Source organism: Uranotaenia lowii, chromosome 2, assembly GCF_029784155.1.
Source record: "Uranotaenia lowii strain MFRU-FL chromosome 2, ASM2978415v1, whole genome shotgun sequence".
NCBI classification, from domain to species: Eukaryota; Metazoa; Arthropoda; class Insecta; order Diptera; family Culicidae; genus Uranotaenia; species Uranotaenia lowii.
The window spans coordinates 175,346,518-175,365,319 of NC_073692.1; the positions used below are offsets into that span (position 1 = coordinate 175,346,518).

Below are 18,802 nucleotides of genomic sequence, written 5' to 3' on the forward strand. Positions count from 1 at the left end.
TTACTTTCCCCCAGATGCGGAGCCAATGTGAACCGGCAGGCTACCGATATGATCACGCCGCTGCAGTTGGCTGCTGCCGGAGGTCATCACGAAATCGTACGATTGCTGCTCCAGAAAGGTGCCAAAGTAAACCACATGGACGTGGTCGGAAATACAGCCCTGATGTATGCAGCCGCAGGAAATCATCCGCACACCTGCAACGAACTGCTCGGAAAGGGGGCCAACTTTATCGACACTAATGAGGACGGTGAAACAGCTTACAGTTTGGCCGTCAAGAACCAGTCTAATCTGGCTCAAGCCGTGCTGGAGAATTATATCACAGCTTTATTGATGTCCTAACACCCTCATACCTTTTTATGAACTTTTATTGAGTTCGTTTGATCTTAGAATTGGTTGTTATCTATTGGCTGAGAGTCTTCATTGATGTGTACCTGTATATTCTAATTAGTTGGAATAAAATGAGAATTAATAATTCGAAATAAATAAATCAATATTTCAACAATTGATTTCAGATGTTTACTTTTTTTTTAACCCCGTAAATTTCCAAATCAATCTACTGAGTACGAATGTTTTTTGGCTTTGTTGTTTTAAATCGTTTAGTACCTAACTATAAAAAAAAAACTTCGTTCTCTCAGATTTTCTTGATTTTTACTAGTTTGTTATGGAATGATAATGATAGCATTCAATTTCGATTATCGAAGAATTTCAAGTAGAAACATTAGGGAGCCGATTTTTAATATGATTAGGAAATTTTAAACAAAAAAAACGTCAGTAAGAAAAAAGTCAATATCCATAGGGGTTTTTCAATGTAAAATTTTCAATTTTTCCAAACACACGATTAAAGTTCGAAAAACCCAAAAAGGAGTTTAATCGAACAAGCGTGTTTTTTGTCTCGCAAAAGTAAACAAACCAACAAAAACAGAAGAAGACCGATTTTTGTCCTGTTGTCAATATTCGTGGTGATTTCAATCGGTTTTATCAATCTGCGGCTCCTCATCTCAAGCATCTGGAAAGATTATTCCGTGAAGTTATTCGTTAAATTGTTTATCATTGCGATAGTTTTCAGTTGTGATTGTTTCCAGTGTTAAGTTGTTAGCTTATCGTTGAATAGTACAGTGGTGCGCTCGCTGTAGTTTTCGTGTGATAAAATTTTGTGCAGGAAGAAGAGAATCCCTGATAAGGACAATTAAATTAGGATCTCTATAAAAGCGAAATATTTATTACTTCTGCTAAGCTTTTAAGTGTGCTGTACCTAATTTCTTTTGAAAAATGTCGGATGAATGGGAAGTAGTCAGTGGCAAACAAAAGAAGCCCCGTAAGACCGGAGGTGAAAAGAACAAGGCGACATCGAAAGCCGGTGCTTCTCAAATAGAGGATGCGGGTAAGTTTGTTTCTTTTGTCGTATCATCTTTAAACGTAAGCATAGCTCAAACGGTTTAAAATCTCATGTCCAATATGGAATTATTTATTAAGATATTTTAATAGAAAAACCTGAGTTCCCACAAGACTTGGATCTATGAAACGAAGGTTTAATACAAAAGATAAAAGATAGAAAAAATGAATTGTAATAGCGTCTAAATTCGTATTCCAAACTTTTCATTTGAAACAGTTAACAGAATTTTGAATTCTGAATCTGAATTCAAGACTCCGAACCTGAAATTTAAAAAAGGAATCTGAAATCTGATTTCAATCTGCAACAACATGAAATGGTTAAACCTTTTTGTTTTTCTCACAAGACAATTAGAAATAAAAGTTAACTCTTGTAAGTAGTTCTCCTGCACTAATCATCACAGTTCAGACTTAACAACTTCATAAATCTGGTGCTTAGCATGTGCGGTCCAGCATTCCGTGGACCGAATTTCGCCAAATACCTGACTTTTGATATCAGACTGAAATACCTACTTTATGTTTTTTTTCTGCTGACGGAATACATGTATTGCCTATATTTTTTCGATTACAGAGAAGAAAACAAGAAGATTTCTGTTAACTATACTGCCGTTTCAAGCAAAACTGTCCCATGTGACTTTTGGGTCTTTTCCACTTTTTTTTGCTGGAAACGCTCTCTTTTATTGTTAACTTTCGAATAAAAGTACAAACAAGTATACTTTGTTCTGAACTTATACGAAATTTTCATCAAGGTGATTGTCTCTTTGTTAATAGTTCTACGCAAGAATGTCACACTAGAAAAATGCACTCTATAAAAAATGCAAACTTTATCAAAAAATTCACTTAAGATGAGTTCAAACTGTTGAGTGTAATGTTTTGCACCGAAAAGAACTCTAAAATAGAGGGTGGGGGAGGAGCGGGGAGCTTTGCGTGATTTATGCAAAGAAATTATCGCCAACATTTTTCGGTAGGCACTACTTACAGGATCGATACTGAACTATACATTTTTATAAACTAGAAGGAACGTATTTCTCAAATTAAGCGTTAACTTGATTTTTTTGGAAAAATAAAAACTATACGAGCCTTTAGCGCTGATGTGGTCTAGTGGATCGCCAGCCGAGTCTGGTAACCCAGGCGTACTGGGTTCGATTCCCGGTATCGGCAAGAAAAACTTTTGGGTTCGAATCCCATAAGTTGCCGACAGGTGAGATGCTTAGGGAGTAAGTAGAGGCCAGTCTCGAACCCACCCTTGTTCTTCCTCCAACTGGTATCGGGGGGGGGATTGGTTTATTATCTTGAACTGCTTTCTGTCCATATCCAGCCGGAATGGATATAATGAAGTGCATGATGGTCTAACCAACGTCTCATGATCGCTTACTATTCTACGCTGCCTACTCTAAACTATACGAGCCTTTAAAATGATAGTGTTACAGTTTTTCGTAGAAATAGCATCGGTATGCGTTCTGATTCTACGCAAAACTGTCACACGAAGTATTTTTTTTCTCTAATTTTCCGTTTGTCGTAGGTCGTACCAGGAAATGTAATTTTTTTGACAGAACACATTGTAAAATGATCAACTTGAACTGTTCACTACGGAAAAACTGTCGGTGAAGTTTTAGTTTGAGAGAAAATTGGAAATATAGCTGAAATTTCAATCACGTTTTTCTCGTTTGCACATTTTTTCACATGGGACAATTTTGCTTGGAACGGCAGATACTTACATTTTTATGAATGTATGTCATCATGTGATTAGTAATTTTTTTAAATCCGTACCACGTTTTATAGATCAACATATCTTGGTCCTTTCAAGGAGTGAAAAGATGTTGGGCCTTAGCTTTCATGTTTAGAAATTTGAATTGCAGTAAAATTTTCCATTGGAGGGATTTTACTTCCACTGGCAGTCGAACTTTTATATCTTTGTTTTCAACACAATTTAATGTTTATGAAATGTAACCATAATTTAATGTTTATAAAATTCTACTTCTTATTCTGTCGAATTGATTTTTTCAAAACGTTGTGTTTCTTAATTATCCATCTGGACAAAAACGTTATCACTTTTTTCTGAGAATTTACCACTTTGTGGCATTTTTACCGATAATCTGTATCGTTGATTCAAACTCATCTTTTGTTTTTCATGTAAGGTACACCGGGGTAAGTGGGGACGGTTTTTCGTATAGTTCAACTTTAAAAAATCATTAAAAAATCAGCAGTGGGTCAATTTTGATAAAATCGCGTTCAATGTGATGCAGAACATGTTGTTCACAAATGCTGAAGAGATGAGCTTGATAGACGCAAAACGAAAAAAGTTATCACGTAAATTGTTATGGACTGCTGGTGTCTTCACTTACCCCGCATTATGGGGTAAGTGGGGACGGCAGATTTTCCCTGAGATTTCTCAGGAAATTTTCAACAAATTTGTGTTTTTTTGGTTGAATACGTTACTTTATTGCTCGAACCGTCCGAAATTTTGAAAAAAGTTCATGGTACTATTAATAAGGCATCTTTCAATTATTATTGTGTGTAATCCGATATTTTCGAAAATATATGCTTATTTTAGAAAAAACAAGTACTTTTCCCAACTTTTCATGATCTAAATGATAAATAAAGCTAAATTGTATTGAATGAAGGAGAGAAAATTGAAAAAATGTGTTAACATCAAGTATGTATAAAGCCGTCCCCACTTACCCCGGGTAGGGTTTGAAGACAATTTTTTTAGATTTTTGCAAATAAACCCTTTTTTTCTCAATTTTTAACCGTCGTTTCTTTTCCTAACTGGTTGTTTCGAATGTAAGGATTGTTGCAATGTAGAGTTTTTCGTCAAGAGCCAGCTAGTTTACGAGAAATTAGCGATTGAAAAAGATGCACATCACCTCGACATCGTAGTTAAAAATATAAAATTCATAAAAAGTCACCGTAAACATCCGCAATTGTCAGAACCGTATCTCTTTTACAGTTATTGGATAGATTACAAGTTAATTTAACATTCTGCATTAAAAGTTTGAAAAAATAGTTCACAGTATTGTTTTAATAGCCACCGTCCCCACTTACCCCGCGTCCCCAATTACCCCGGTGTACCTTACTTCATACTTCACACCGCCATATCCCTAAAACAATAGGTGATTGAAAAAATCTTACAAAAAAAATCAGATCAGGGCTCAGAAATCTTCCGATACCATTTTTAAACAAAGGCTCCAAAAATGTGCCTGTGTAATAAATTTTCGGCAACAAGGCATTCGAACAAATGAACTTCCAGAATATCTTTTTGTGTTTTAAAACCAACAACACGGCTGGATTTCAAGATTCACACCAATTATATCGCCAGCTCATCTACACAATAATGATTAAAATTTTAAGTTTAAATTCAGCTTCAAATTCTAAGTTAAAAATCCACCCGAATCTGACAATTTTTAGATTTAAATTTTCGTTTATTCATGTAACATAAGACTTGTCTTTTTAATCGTTACAATTTGAGTTACAATTCTGATTTAGTTTCTGATGTGTTTGATTGAGTTAAAAAAAATAATAAACATTTGGTTACTTCAATTGCAATTGCAATTGCATTCATAAATAAATTCTTTATTTAATTTTTTTTGTTATATCTTCTTCTTCTTATTTATAAAAATGGAGGCGTAAATATGTAGGGCTAGGTGGGGTAATTATGAACAAAATTTCTTCATTTGGCACACTTACAGCCACCATATGTTAATTTCTCATCACAAACTCTGAAAAGCTACCATCAATGAATGTTTCCGTGCTCTTAATCATTCTGTAGAACAACTTTTGTTTTTTGGTCGCAACCTTTGTCCGTGGGACGTCTGTTCATAATTACCCCGTCTGTTCATATTTACCCCACTCTCTAGGAGGTAATTATGAACACGGATTACGAACTTGGTATAAAATTTTCGAAAAGTAACAGTAGTTATACGTTACATTTATCCATTGTAAGCAGTGTATGGTGATTTTTTACTTAAAAAATTATGTTCATAATTACCCCAAACTCTGTTCATAATTATCCCGAGACTTATCCAATATGATTTATATGGTGACAGAAAATCTCAATTCAACACCAAATAATGAAAATTATTAGCAGTAACAAGAAAATGGGTTGTTTTATTAAAACTCAATCCAATTCATGTACAAAACTTGCAAAATAAACAAATGTTATCAAAATTAAGATGTAAAATAATAGGAAAATAGCTATTTAGTGTTCTTTTTAATTGATATTTTTCTATCTTTTGTTTCGAGAGTTTAATTTCTTTGTTGCATCTTTTACGCTACTCGATAGTTTTTACATCCGTTTAAAATGTCCTGCGCAGCAAACATCAAGTCTTAACCAAAATGTCGTGGGCGTGGCTTTTCACGTACGTGCGCGGTATCATGAAATTGCAACCTATACTATACAAATACAGGAGATTCGAAAATATTTTTAAAGGGTTGTTTCACAAAAACACTCATTAAAATCTTCTTGGATCAGTGAACAGTCATTTTTTACAAATCTTGCCAGTTCTATATAATCGACAGTTTCGAAAAATATTGACACTTATCACCTGTATGAAATTTCACATAAGTAGCTCTATTCTTTCAAAAAAAAATTGAAGTACTACCGAAGTTTTCCTCAACAAACTGAAAGAGAAAATCTTCAACCAAAAGATGTTTATTTTACACCAAATTAAAAAAAAAAAATATTCGAACAAATTAACATTGAAAAAAGTATCTATCAGGTATCAGCAAAGGGGTAGGCTTAAATAAACATTGAAAAGAGCATCTAAGATAAAAATAGGCTGCAAGAAAATAGATTTTGGATCTTTGATATCCGGATTTAACACATAAACAATTATTTTTTGCTGTAATTCTAATGTTCTGAATAGCAGCACGTTGTCCAAACATACAGGTAAATTGATCTTTGCTTTGTAGACTTATCCACCAATTAAATTTATCAAAATTTTTCATATATTATACTGTTGACCACAGAGATTTAAGGTTCATAATAATATTAAATTTCACACAGTTTTTAATAAAAGCTCGATCAGCAAACCTTTTGTAAACAAATGGTGAATTTAATTTTTAGTCAAATTAAACATTTCTTCAAGTCTGGTTGATAACCTTATTGTTTATCAATTACCAAAAAACCTGGTTTTGGAAGCACTGTATTCGGTATAAGAGAACTATTCCTGGGATACTGGTTTTCGGTTTTGGTATTATCGGTATAACTTTTGACTGCCTTTTTTCATATCAACGAAATGCAAGTTTTTATCACTATTTATTTAAACAAAATTAAGACTTGTTTAAATTTGGTTACGGATTGACCTTTTTTCAAAATTTTTGTTTTTTCACTTTTTCCCACCTTTGAAATTTTATTTTCAGTTTAAAAAAATGGGGTTCTAAATTTTTTTGCAAAGACTGAGAAGAACTGACATAGCTTTTTTTTCTTAATTCGAATCTCAATTTTGGAAAAAAATCAATTTTTAGAAAATTCAAAACTTAACATTGCAGACCTAATTTAATTATGAAATTTATTGAATTTGGTCCAGTGGATTTTGGGATATAAATGCCGAGTGTTGATGTTTCCCGGCTATGATTTCTCCACAGTTGTTAATGTTTTAAGATGTTATAGAAAGGGGGGGGGGTAGTTTTTTAAGAAATTTATTACAAGGGGAGGGAGGGGTAAAGGGGTCTGGAAATGCTTGGGTAATTAGTGAATGGCCCCCTAAGTGGATAAATGAAACATTTGACCATCAAAACGCCAAAGGAATGTCAGGAAACTAATAAGAAAATGTGTTCATAATTACCCCATAGGACGAAAACTATGGGGTAAATATGAACACTCATCTGTTAATAAGTGCGAATAAATTTTTTCAAAATTTCTTCAAAATCCACACAAAGCATCATAAACTGGATGTAAAACAGGTGATAACAACATTCCAGCTGGATTTGCTTTGATCAGATATTCAAAACATTAAACACTGTCCGAAACGATTTCTGTTTCACGAGGTAATGGTTTTTTAAAACATCTGAAATGATACCATTATGATTTGAAAACAGATCGAAAACACCTTACAGCTATCAATAGGATGTTAAACTACCACTTTTGGAATTTTTTGTGTTCATTCATCCCCCACAGCAGCGCGTATGGCACTTGTTCGGAATTACCCCGTGTTCATAATTACCCCACTTGACCCTACGTACACGATCTACTCCTGCAGGTATCATTCGATTTGGATGCATTTTTTGTTGTGTTCGTCGCGCAGAGCAGAGATTATTTCGAAAATGTTTTTGTGGAACTTGATAGTTGATTATTAGTTTTTATTCGTATCAAATAAAAGTCATGGCACCCGATTTTCATATTTTTTTTATTTCATTTATTGAGATTTTATTCTCGCGCTAAACTTTTAGCACAAAAATTTCGTCAATCTCAACTTCTTCTTACGATTTCGCTCTTTTCTCTCACCAATAGATGTGTACATCTCTTGAATTTAAAAATTGATCATTCTAAAATTTAAAATAATCTTATATGGAATTGAGAGAACTTACTTTTTTTTAATTTTTCACAGAAATATGATATGAAAAAATTTATAGAAATTTGAAAATATTTATTCTGCATTTTTTTTGAATAAAAAAATAATTTGAAAAATAAGTTCGAGGGATCCTTTGTGATGAATAAATTGAGTTTTTTGTCTGCTCAACTACAAAAAATTTCGGATGGAAGATACAACGTTTTTCATCGATTCGCTTTCCAACAGCCTGATAAAAAAGTGATGACTACAACAGTGCTCGTGTTTTTTTTAAATGTGCAACCTGAGTCCTTTTTTTAAATGTTTTTATTCGTACCAATTCATCATTACATTTATATTACATTATTACGTTAAATTAGGTGTTCAGTTCAATAATGAACTGTCCAGAGCCCTATAGTTTACTAATCACTAAAATTTATTTATTCGACTTAAATCTGCTGAGCGCAATCAAGTATTGTTATGTAGGAGAACATCCTGAGTGTCAAAAATATTTTAAACTTACAACTAAAAACTAAAAATATCCTAAAATTAAACTAATTATAGAGAGAACGAATCTCTGCGATGGAAGACTGCATCGATTTGCCTCTGAAGTTGGAGATGATAATGTTGGCCATTTCTTCGATAGATTCAATGCCCGCAATCCGGTGAAGATCTTCGGTGCTGTGCCAAGGTGGAAGCCGCAAAATTATTTTCAGAACCTTGTTCTGAATTCTCTGGATTGCTTTCTTCCTCGTCGCGCTGTAGCTAGACCAAATCGGAACTGCATACATTATTGCTGGTCGGAACACCTTTTTGTAGATGAGTAACTTATTCCTCAGGCACAGCTTTGATTTCCTGTTGATGAGAGAATAAAGAGATTTAGTGTATTTATTACATTTAGAACGAATATCTTCAATGTGATTTTTGAAAGTAAGATTCCGATCAAGTGTGAGTCCCAAGTACTTCACGTGATCAGACCATTCTTATGAAACTCCATTAAAAGTTATGGGATGATTTTCATTAGGTTTTAAAACTTCAGCTCTTGGCCTATGAGGAAATAGAATAAGTTGAGTTTTCAAAGCGTCAGGAGAAATTTGCCACATTTTCAAGTAATTCAAAAAGGAATTTAAATTTTGTTGCAATCTACTGCGTACCACCCGTAAATTCCGACCTTTGGCTGAAAGCAAAGTATCATCAGCAAATAATCGTCTACCTTTTCCTTCTGGTACATCAGGAAGATCAGAAGTAAAAATATTGTATAAAATTGGCCCAAGTATACTGCCCTGAGGGACACCAGCTCCTGTCCTTTCAGAGCATGAATTTTGATAGCTTATTTGTAAGGTTCGGCTAGTCAAATAATTTTGAATAATTTTGGTGAGATATACAGGAAAATCAAATCGAGCTAATTTAGCTACTAAACATTTGTGCCAAACACTGTCAAAAGCTTTTTCAATATCACGAAGAGCAACACCAGTTGAATAACCTTCAGATTTGCTAGTGTTAATCATATAATCCATGAAGAAAACCAGATTGTTCATCAGGGAAAATAGAATTCTGATTAATGTGAATTGTCAGTCTATTCAAAATAACTCTCTCAAATAGTTTACTTAAAGAAGGAAGCAAACTAATTGGTCGATAACTTGAAGACTCTGATGCACTTTTTCCAGGTTTTAAAATTGGAGTTACTTTGGCATTTTTTCATTTATTGGGAGAATAAGCCAAGTGGAAACATTTGTTGAAGATTTTTACTAAAAAATTTAAAGTGCTTTCAGGCAACATTTTAATTAGAATATAGAAAATCCCATCTTCCCCCGGGGCTTTCATATTTTAAATTTTTTTGAAAATCAATTTAAATTCTTCAATATTTGTCTCACAAGAACTTTCCAATACATTTTTTTTGGAAAGAATATCATCAAATTCAAGGGGTATTTGAGCATCAATTGGACTTACAACGTTTAAATTAAAATCATGAGCAGACTCAAACTGTTGGGCTAATTTTTTAGCTTTTTCTGCATTAGTCAAAAGAAGTTTATCCCCATCTTTCAAAGTAGGAATTGGCTTCTGGGGCTTTTTAGTTAATTTCCGAAATGCCTTTGAGTAGGGTTTTATGTCCTCTACTGCTTTAGCAAAATTTTCATTACGAATGAATATTAAACGACGTTTGATCTCTTTTTGAAGGTCGCAATAAATAAATTTCAAAAAACGATCCCTAGTACGTTGATATTGGCGTCGACGAATGTTTTTCAGTCGTATCAAAAACTGAAAATCATCATCAATCAAAGGTTGATTAAATGTATGTTTAACTTTAGGTATTGAAGCGGCTTTAGCATTGACTATTGAGTTGTCAAATTTTTCTACAGCTAAATCTATGTCTTCTATTGAATTCTATGGAACGTTTACATCCAAATTACGTTCAAAAAATTTCTATATCGCTCCCAGTCAGCTTTTTGAAAGTTAAATGTTGATTTTAAAGGATTTTCAATGGGAGATTTTGATAAAGAAAAAGTTACTGGAAGGTGGTCTGAATCGAGGTCCGCATGAGTAACTATTTGACTACAATGCTGGTTAGGGTTTTAGGGTTTCAGGGTTGTTCAATTCCAGATTCGAAAGGGTTTTTCATTCCACAAGGCCACAAAATTAACATTTTTCCGAGAGGTACAGAATTTAAGAGCTAATCCAAATCACAATTATTTGTTTTTTTCTATCATCTTTTGTTTTTTTGAATAACCTTTATAAATAGGCAGTATGTCTTTTAAAGAATTTGTGCACTTATTTGACTGTAACTGTATAACGTTGCAAAAATTTTAAAAATGAAGATTTTAAACAATGAATAATTTTCTAGAAGCTTGCTAGAAATTTTGACTTCTTGAGGTATTTTTTATTCTCCTGCTCGGAAGAATATGAGAATATTGACGATTTTTTAAAGTAGTTTAAATTCAAAATGAATTTTGGAAATTATAAAAACAGAAGTCAAATCAATTTTCAGTCTTCAACAAATTTGTTAAATATAATAAAACTCGAGCAATTCAGTAATGTTAGAAAACTAGTAATAATATCTTTTCGAATTTCTAAGAAAAACTTTGTTAATCAATTTTTCCTCTGAAATTTCCAAATATTATTGTTTGATTCAATGGAGGAAAACAAACGAAAACATAATCAGTTTTTTCTATTTATGTTGTTTTTGATGGTTTATCAGCTATCGATGATTGATTTCATTCAGATCTGAATAATTTTTATGCTAATAAATATATATCACCAAGACTTGATTTGAAAAAAAAATCTGACAAAAGCCAGATTGTTCAAGGAAACAATTCCCAACCTTTACTTTGCCAGTACATATAAGTATTCAATGATGAATTGAACATGTTTCATTATAAATATATATTAAGTCAATATGGTGAACTGCAGAGACATTACCTTTTAATTTGGTAACTGGAAGAATCAAATATAAAAAACGATCAACGTCAGAGATTTGAGCACTGGCACTCAGGAAAATATTGTAGTAGATAACTTGCGTTTTTTTTCTACATTAATGTATTTTCTTGAATTCACAGAAATGTGTGTAGTATTTTCATTTGTGAAATTACTTTTATAACGAGAGATTCTCTAAAGATTTTATAAAGTGACAATTTCAAAACTACCAGATATACAAATTACAAGAATAATCTTTTTATCAACATTTTCTAGCAGTGAATATTCCCTCAACTATTAGCTCGTGTTTGTTGAATTGAGTGGGAGGTTTGTTTTTGATAGTTTCAGAAAAACATATAAAAATCATAAACTTTATCGTGTACCACTTCTTTGGAATTTAATTTAAAATTTTATTTTAGAATAGCTACACTCCAATTATGTAGGTTACTCAGAATGTAGAGAAAAATATCTTTTCATTTTTTTTAAAACTCTGTCCTTCAGAAGGAAAGTAATTTCGTTTTATAACGCTTCCAACTTTTTGTCGCGTTTCCTCTATTAACCAGCTAGTGTCGATCGCGAGTTGCCATGCTAAGGCTAACAAACAGCAGTGCTCTTACTTAAAACCAAATAAACAATTTGATTATTTTTATCTTAATTCATGGCATCAATAGATGTGTTTTTTCACATTCATTTGTGGGAATACTGGTAAGGTCTTTGGAAATATTTTAGTTTGGTTTTGATGGAGAACAACCGCTTGTAGTAAAGTTGCTGCATTTTGCTACTACATGCACATTTTGTTGAATATAACAAAAATCCATCGAATTGTTATCCTTTTTTGTGAAAGGCGTGTGAACATTCAATGACTATGAATGACATAGCTAGCCGATAGCTTTTGCTTCGCTTTCACACAATATGGCATAATAAATGGCGGAAAATAAATCGACCTGTGAATTCTTTTTTGGCTGCTGAATTGAATAACATGTTCATGAAAACCAAACAATAACGAATGCGGGTAAAATAGTGCGCTTTTTGGCTATGTTCGCATAAAGCCCAATTAAAAAAAAAACAAAGAAACGACACAAAAAACTGGGTTAATAACGAACACGTGTTTATGTGAAAACCTGTGTGAAATATGAGTTAAAGGCCCTAAAAGATAGTGTTAACATAGATTTCCCACGAAAAAAAAACGGAACAATGCATTTTAACCCTTACCTTCCCACGAGGTGGAGCTCAGAATCCAGGAACAACCGCTTGATGTCGACGATCGACATTGAGTTCAGCTCCTGTGGCGGCAGAGCAACCAGCCCACCTTGGATGTGGCTATATCCTGACGGTATTAGCTAGTAGCAACTAGTGGACCTTCTCGCCTCTGCTCAGGTTCGCTCCCATCCGGTTCATCTCTCGTATGATGAGGTCGTACTCATACAAAAGTGACGACAATGAGTCCAACCTATTCATAGGAAGATTGTTTAGTCGCCCTTGCATTGCGATGCTTACACTCGTACACTCGTACACTCGTTTCCAGGACAATTACTTAAACTGATTGATAAGTTTGTTTCGATATAACATCATGTTTCTTGTTTTTTTTGTAAAAAATTCTTTATTCACGATTAATGTGCATTATTGCACACAAATTAATTACTGTCAAGTCGGTGAAATAACGAAAAAATAGTATTATTTTTTATATCTGAATTTGAGTCCTGTTCAATGTTAACCCTCCAAAGCCGTTCGGGTCAATATGACCCGAGGCGCACATTTCAAACATCTTTATCATCATTCCAATATACTGGTGAACTGGTAATTTTGACAGACCAAGTATGTTCTATGAAAATAATGATCAAATCAACGCCAAAAAAATAAAATTTGAGTTTTGAAAATCGGTTCATTGGGAAATGAAATACAGCTATGCAAAGCCAAAATTGGATGGCGTTTTTTTTAAGTAAGATTTTTTTCTACCGTAAGATTAGTCATAGCGGTCAACACTTTCATTGGACCCCAACATATCTATACATTGTCGGATAGATGGATTCTTGACGATTTCAAACATTAATAAAACAGTTAAATACAGAAAAGCTGTCGAAAGTTATGAGTGTTTTAAAAATAAAATTGATTTTTCGGACTTTTTACATTCTGGACCAGTTTCTGATAATATGGTAACTTTATTTTGAAATGTTGAGTAATTAGAATAAATTACCTAGACCTGAATATAATATCATCAAAATCGGTTAACATTTGCAGCCAGGAGAACGAAATCCCGTGGGCGTGATTGAGTGCTCATTTATATCACTTTGATATAAATGGGTATACCTTGACGTATAGCAACATTAAATATAGAATAGTGAGAGTATCACAGTTCAGTGTTGCTATAGGCATCAACGGATCACTTCCGACCATAAGTGAAACGGAACCCCTAGATGTCGGTCCCACGGCTTTTAACTAAAGCTCAATCACATGGTCAATCTGGTCCGATCAGAAATGATTGTTTGACCTTTTATTGTCATTTTAATGTTCTTTTCTATTTTTCTTAATGTTCTTTTCTATTTTTCAGATCATTCGGAGGTGGAGCTTTTTTTTTTTTCTCTCTCTCTTCAGATATATTCAAATAGTTGGAAAGTTGGAAAGGAGTAGGTTAACATATTCAAATACCATATTCCTCCCCAATGCTCCAGTGAATGTGTATTTGCGGTTTATGAATTACGATGGCTTATTCTTAAATCTAGCTTTTTTCAATCACTGGGGGCTAATTGGATGGAAATGATATTTTGTGGTTTAAGGTTTGTGAAACGGATCTGTCACCTGAGTTGTTTTGATAGTATTATAGTTCAAAGCAAACAGTCTTGGCAATTTTTAAATCTCATTCAAAAGTAGGCATTCAACTATGTGAGACAGGTAGGGTAGGGCAATGCTCAAACGGTAAGATAGGCTCTTATATCCATATTTTGGTGAATTCGCATGATTGTGATGATGTTGTGATAGGAATAAGGTAGCTTACTTCTACTATTAATTTGAGCTAGAATTTTTATTAGTTTGAAATAGGCTTGCTTCAAAAAGCAAACAGGCTCTCACATCCATATTTTGGTAAAATAGTATGGTTCTATGATATGACAGGAACAATGTAGCTTACTTCTACTATTAATTTGATCTTGGTTTATTATGAGTTTAAGCTAGGCTTCTTCTTAGATATTTATAGATGATATGAACTAAAACTCTTTTTTTTCTCCTTTTTTTCTCTTTTCTTTTTTTCTGTTTTCTTTTCATGTATCGTGGCATGTACTACCGACAAATCATTTGGTCCAATGATGACGTTGAGCGAACCTTCAAGCCATCCCCTAACATCATGGGACCCAGACGTTGGCTTTCGCATGACATGGTTGCCAGCCCAAGGATCTAACCATAAATCAACTGCTGAAGATGGTGTCCTGTAACTTGGTGAGATCCTTCCTTTTTATTTTTAATATTTTCAATGCGCTTATAAACCGTAGTATGTAGATGCTTGGGGAGTATGTAGAGGCCAGTCTCGAACCCACCCTTGTCCTTCCTCCAACTGGTATCGGGAGGGGTTGGTTTATTATCTTGAACTGCATTTTATCCATATTCCATGGATATAATGAAGTGCTTGATGGTTTAACCAACGTCTCAAGATCGCTTACTATTCTACGCTGCCTTCTCTAAACTTTAAACTTTCTTCTCCAAACTATTCTAATTTTCATTTCCAGCGTCAGCTCCCCGAGCTATTTAAACGCCATAAAAAAAAAAAAAAAAAAAAAAAAAAAAAATTTCTAGCAGTGAATATTATAAATTCGCAGATTATATTATAAATATCGAAATCGATATCGAAATAATTATGTTAAGAAAATTTGCTTTAAATTTAATAATTTGATGCTCAAATCCTCCTAAAGTTTAATCAGATTCAGAATTTGAAAATTTCATTTAGTTTAGTAAAGCTCTGCTGGTCTGGACCCTCATGGCGCGGAGGATCGTTTAACCACCAAGGATTTTTTCAATATTAATGAAATACTAGAACGATATCAGTATATTTTACACGGATATTTAATAGAAAATTGACCATTGCCCGGATTTATCAAAACAGAAAAACAAAAACAAATTCTATTTTACATTTTTTTTAATTATTCTTCCAATACGAAATTTTTTATTCAAGTTTTATAAAAATAATCATAAAAGGTTTTTTGAAAGCCAAAAACACGATTTGAAAACTGCTGATAAGTTATGATGAAAAAAAAATTGCCCGGATTTTTGGTCTACAATATGCAAATAAAATGCCCGGATTTTGCCAGATTTTCAGGTAAAGTAGCCCGGGTTTTTTTTGGCCTGGATTACATTTTCTTAGATTTTATTATGTGAAGTTAGTTGAGTGTTTTCAACCAGTAAATATGTATTTTAAAAAAGAAGGAATCCGACATCATTTGGTTCCATGAAAGTTCTCATTGTTCATATAAAAAAGCGGCGTTACATTGTGGGTCAGTTACGTTTAAAAGTTTAAATGATTACGATATTTCTACACGTTTTGGCTTTACTATACTAAAACAATTATCAAACATTTTAATTTTCAATAAATTCTAATATGAACAGTTGTTGCGTCTACTATAAAAATGATTTAAATAAATTATAACTGTCTTTTTTCATTGCTTATTCCATTCTATATTGCCTTCATCCTTGGTGTAATAAATCATTTTGTTGGTTTACTGTTTAACGTATCCCATTTCTAGCATAAATAGTAGAAATTCCATTGCACAACCCCTTCCCGCAGATGGCTCACCGACAGACAGATCAAGTAACTTGAGAATTTTAATCCCGGCCTATCACCACGCAGCACGGCTGACTATTTACTAACGCGGTCGGTCGGTCGAATCTTAAGTTGTTGCACTTTGCACGCATCGATGATTCTTCAGGCGATCAGTTCTTTTCTAACCGTCCGCGACGCGTGACACGCACCAAACCACGTTTAGCACAAAAAACTATTTCCATAAGCGCTACCACGTTCATCCGGGTTATCGTTCCGCTTTGTTCTCACTATTTTTAGATACGATGGACCAAATCCGTTCACTGTACGCCAATGTGAAGGACGAATTTCTCATGATGGGCAACAAGGAAAACAAGAACAATCAGAATATGGCCAATGGTTCGAAATCTCAGGCGGGGGATCAGAAGAGATCTCCCGGTAGGACGGCCTCGGGAACGCAGCAAGCTCAACAGCAGAATCAAAACAAGGGAAAACAGAAACAGGAGGCAGATAAAAAGCAACAGCAAGTTCGACCTCGCTTTAAGGATCTAGATGCTGCTCTAAGGGCCATTGCCGTTAGCGATCTTCGAGCACAATTATGGGCGGTGTCTGAAAACTTCCGCGACAATCATTTGATGACCCTTAAAGCCTTAACTGGATTCCTGAACGAGAGTCTACGCGTGGATACCAGTGCCGATCCGATTTTTTCGGAGGAATCTCGGTCGTACCCATACTGCGTCATTCCGCAAGAACTGCAATCGCTCATTGATGAGGTGATCGATAAAGCAGGAGAGCAGAACGTTCAATACTTCTACGATCTCACGTTATCCAATCTAGCTGGGGACATGAACAAAAACCTCCCGCATCAAGGCCACAAGCTAATTCTGCAGGCCATGGCCATCAGGGTACCACAGATTTGTGTTAACAATTTGGCCCGAAATGCGATCCTCCGAAATTCGTTCCAGAACAGAAGCAATATCGGCCTAACGCTGCTATGGGCTCTGGGTCAAGGGGGCTTCCAGGACCCCACCGTTGGCCTTAAAGTCTGGCAAGACATCATGGTGCCAGTGATTGAGCTTAAAACCTACAGCAAATACGTCACCGAATACATCCATCAGATACTGACGAAACATCCATCGGTCAAGTAAGTAGATTTTCTGCTAATTTATGTGAGGTTTCATAGTGGGTTAAACGTTGGAAAAAATATTAGTTTATCAAAATCAAACTAAATACAAGCGATTTTTTTCGCCTTTGCTCAAATCAACTCAACTCGACCGTGCACGAAACACATAGTAGGAACATCGCATCATTTAAAAAGTGCTAACTTTCTCCGCTGATTGGTTTTAGTGTCGCATCAATCTCCACTAATAGCTTTTGCGGTGTCGGAAAAACAACCAAAACAGTTGCCGGCCGAAACCGAATTTTTTTCGCCGCAGAACTAAACTATTTGTGGATGCAGATGCGTCTAGTCTAAACTAGCGAGCGGTTAGAAGGGTAATCGACACTACAGTAAGCCTGTTTCGTATTTGAATTTCTCACATTTGTTATACATTTACAAAAAAAAACTGATAGAACAAAATTATCTTACTTCAGGTTCTTATCATTGAATACCTATTTCAAATCTTCAAAATTTTAATTTTTTCTTATAGATTTTTAAATTATCAGCAAATTTATTTATATTGTTCAAATATTTTAGTAAGTTTTTATACTCTGAACGTAAAAATATGAACAGCTTGCTTGCAATGTCTACATTTCTCGCGCTATCATTACGTCGTATGAAACATGTTAAGAGTTCACAGAAAACTGTTGCAAAAGTTATCAACACAACTTTAAAATTTGTATTTCACATATAGAATATGTTGTCCAGGCTACAAATATTCAAAATGGAAAGAATGTGCGACTAGTTTATGTCAATTTTTTTTATTTTTTCGTAATAAAACTCTTTTACATTTTGATTCGTAAGACGTTATGAATGCTCACGCGAGATTTATTTATTTATTTATTTATTGTACATTAACAGATCACATATTGATCCTAGTCAAAAATTTAAAATTAACGACACTACAAATACAAAGGTCTACACTAAACTTTAAACTTTCAGGATCATTCATTTCATTTTGCTTCACTGTTTCCTTTTTTTTTTTTTTCTTGGTTATCAATCGAAAAAACAAGACAGAATTTGGAACTCTTACCATCACCGTTGAAACTATTGTTGGCAATTCGCTTGATTGTTTATGATCTTCGCAACACGAGTTATGTTCTGACTGGTAGAGATTAACTTTTGCTCAACTTAATGGCAATTCCAATTGGAAAATTCGTCGAAAACTTGCGGTTGAGCACAAAATATTGATAAATTCAATGCAGTTTAGCATTATTGGATAGTGGAACTGGCGGAAACTGATTTTTAATCATGAATTACACATTGGCCCATTGTTTTTTTCAATTCTCGATTTTTAAAAAATTAGACAATAAATATATAAGTAGAATTTTAGTTACTTTCCGAGTTCCGCTTTGTACCTGGCAGGCGCGGTCCTTTTGGGGGGGGCGAGGGGGGTGATTACTCCCCCCCCCCCCCCAAGCGGCAAAAAAATGGTACAAAATACTCGAAAGCGCTGGAATTTCTAGAAAATTTAAGAACTTTTCCTAGTATGATGAATGAATTGAAATTACTTGAATGAAACTTATGAATTTTCGAAATTTTCTATTCCGTGGGGGTGTCTATTATATAAAAGAATGTATTAATCATTGAAAAAAGTCGTTCCGCCAAACTAAA

The 18,802-nt window shown here is 34.0% G+C and overlaps 2 protein-coding genes across 2 annotated transcripts in view; both read left to right on the top strand.

Annotated features, from left to right (window-relative positions):
* Positions 1–506, top strand: part of LOC129741851 (DNA-binding protein RFXANK) — a 134,388-nt gene extending 133,882 nt beyond the window's left edge. Inside the window, exon 4 of the mRNA XM_055733659.1 lies at positions 15–506. Within this exon, the coding sequence (XP_055589634.1) occupies positions 15–339 (325 nt within the window). The 3' untranslated portion in view covers positions 340–506. The remainder of the gene's footprint in view (positions 1–14) is intronic.
* A 435-nt stretch (positions 507–941) lies between these two features.
* The window catches only part of LOC129741847 (transmembrane protein 214-A), a 99,967-nt gene continuing 82,106 nt past the window's right edge, over positions 942–18,802 (top strand). Inside the window, exons 1-2 of the mRNA XM_055733649.1 lie at positions 942–1,381; positions 16,330–17,173. Of these exons, the coding sequence (XP_055589624.1) occupies positions 1,270–1,381; positions 16,330–17,173 (956 nt within the window). The 5' untranslated portion in view covers positions 942–1,269. The remainder of the gene's footprint in view (positions 1,382–16,329; positions 17,174–18,802) is intronic.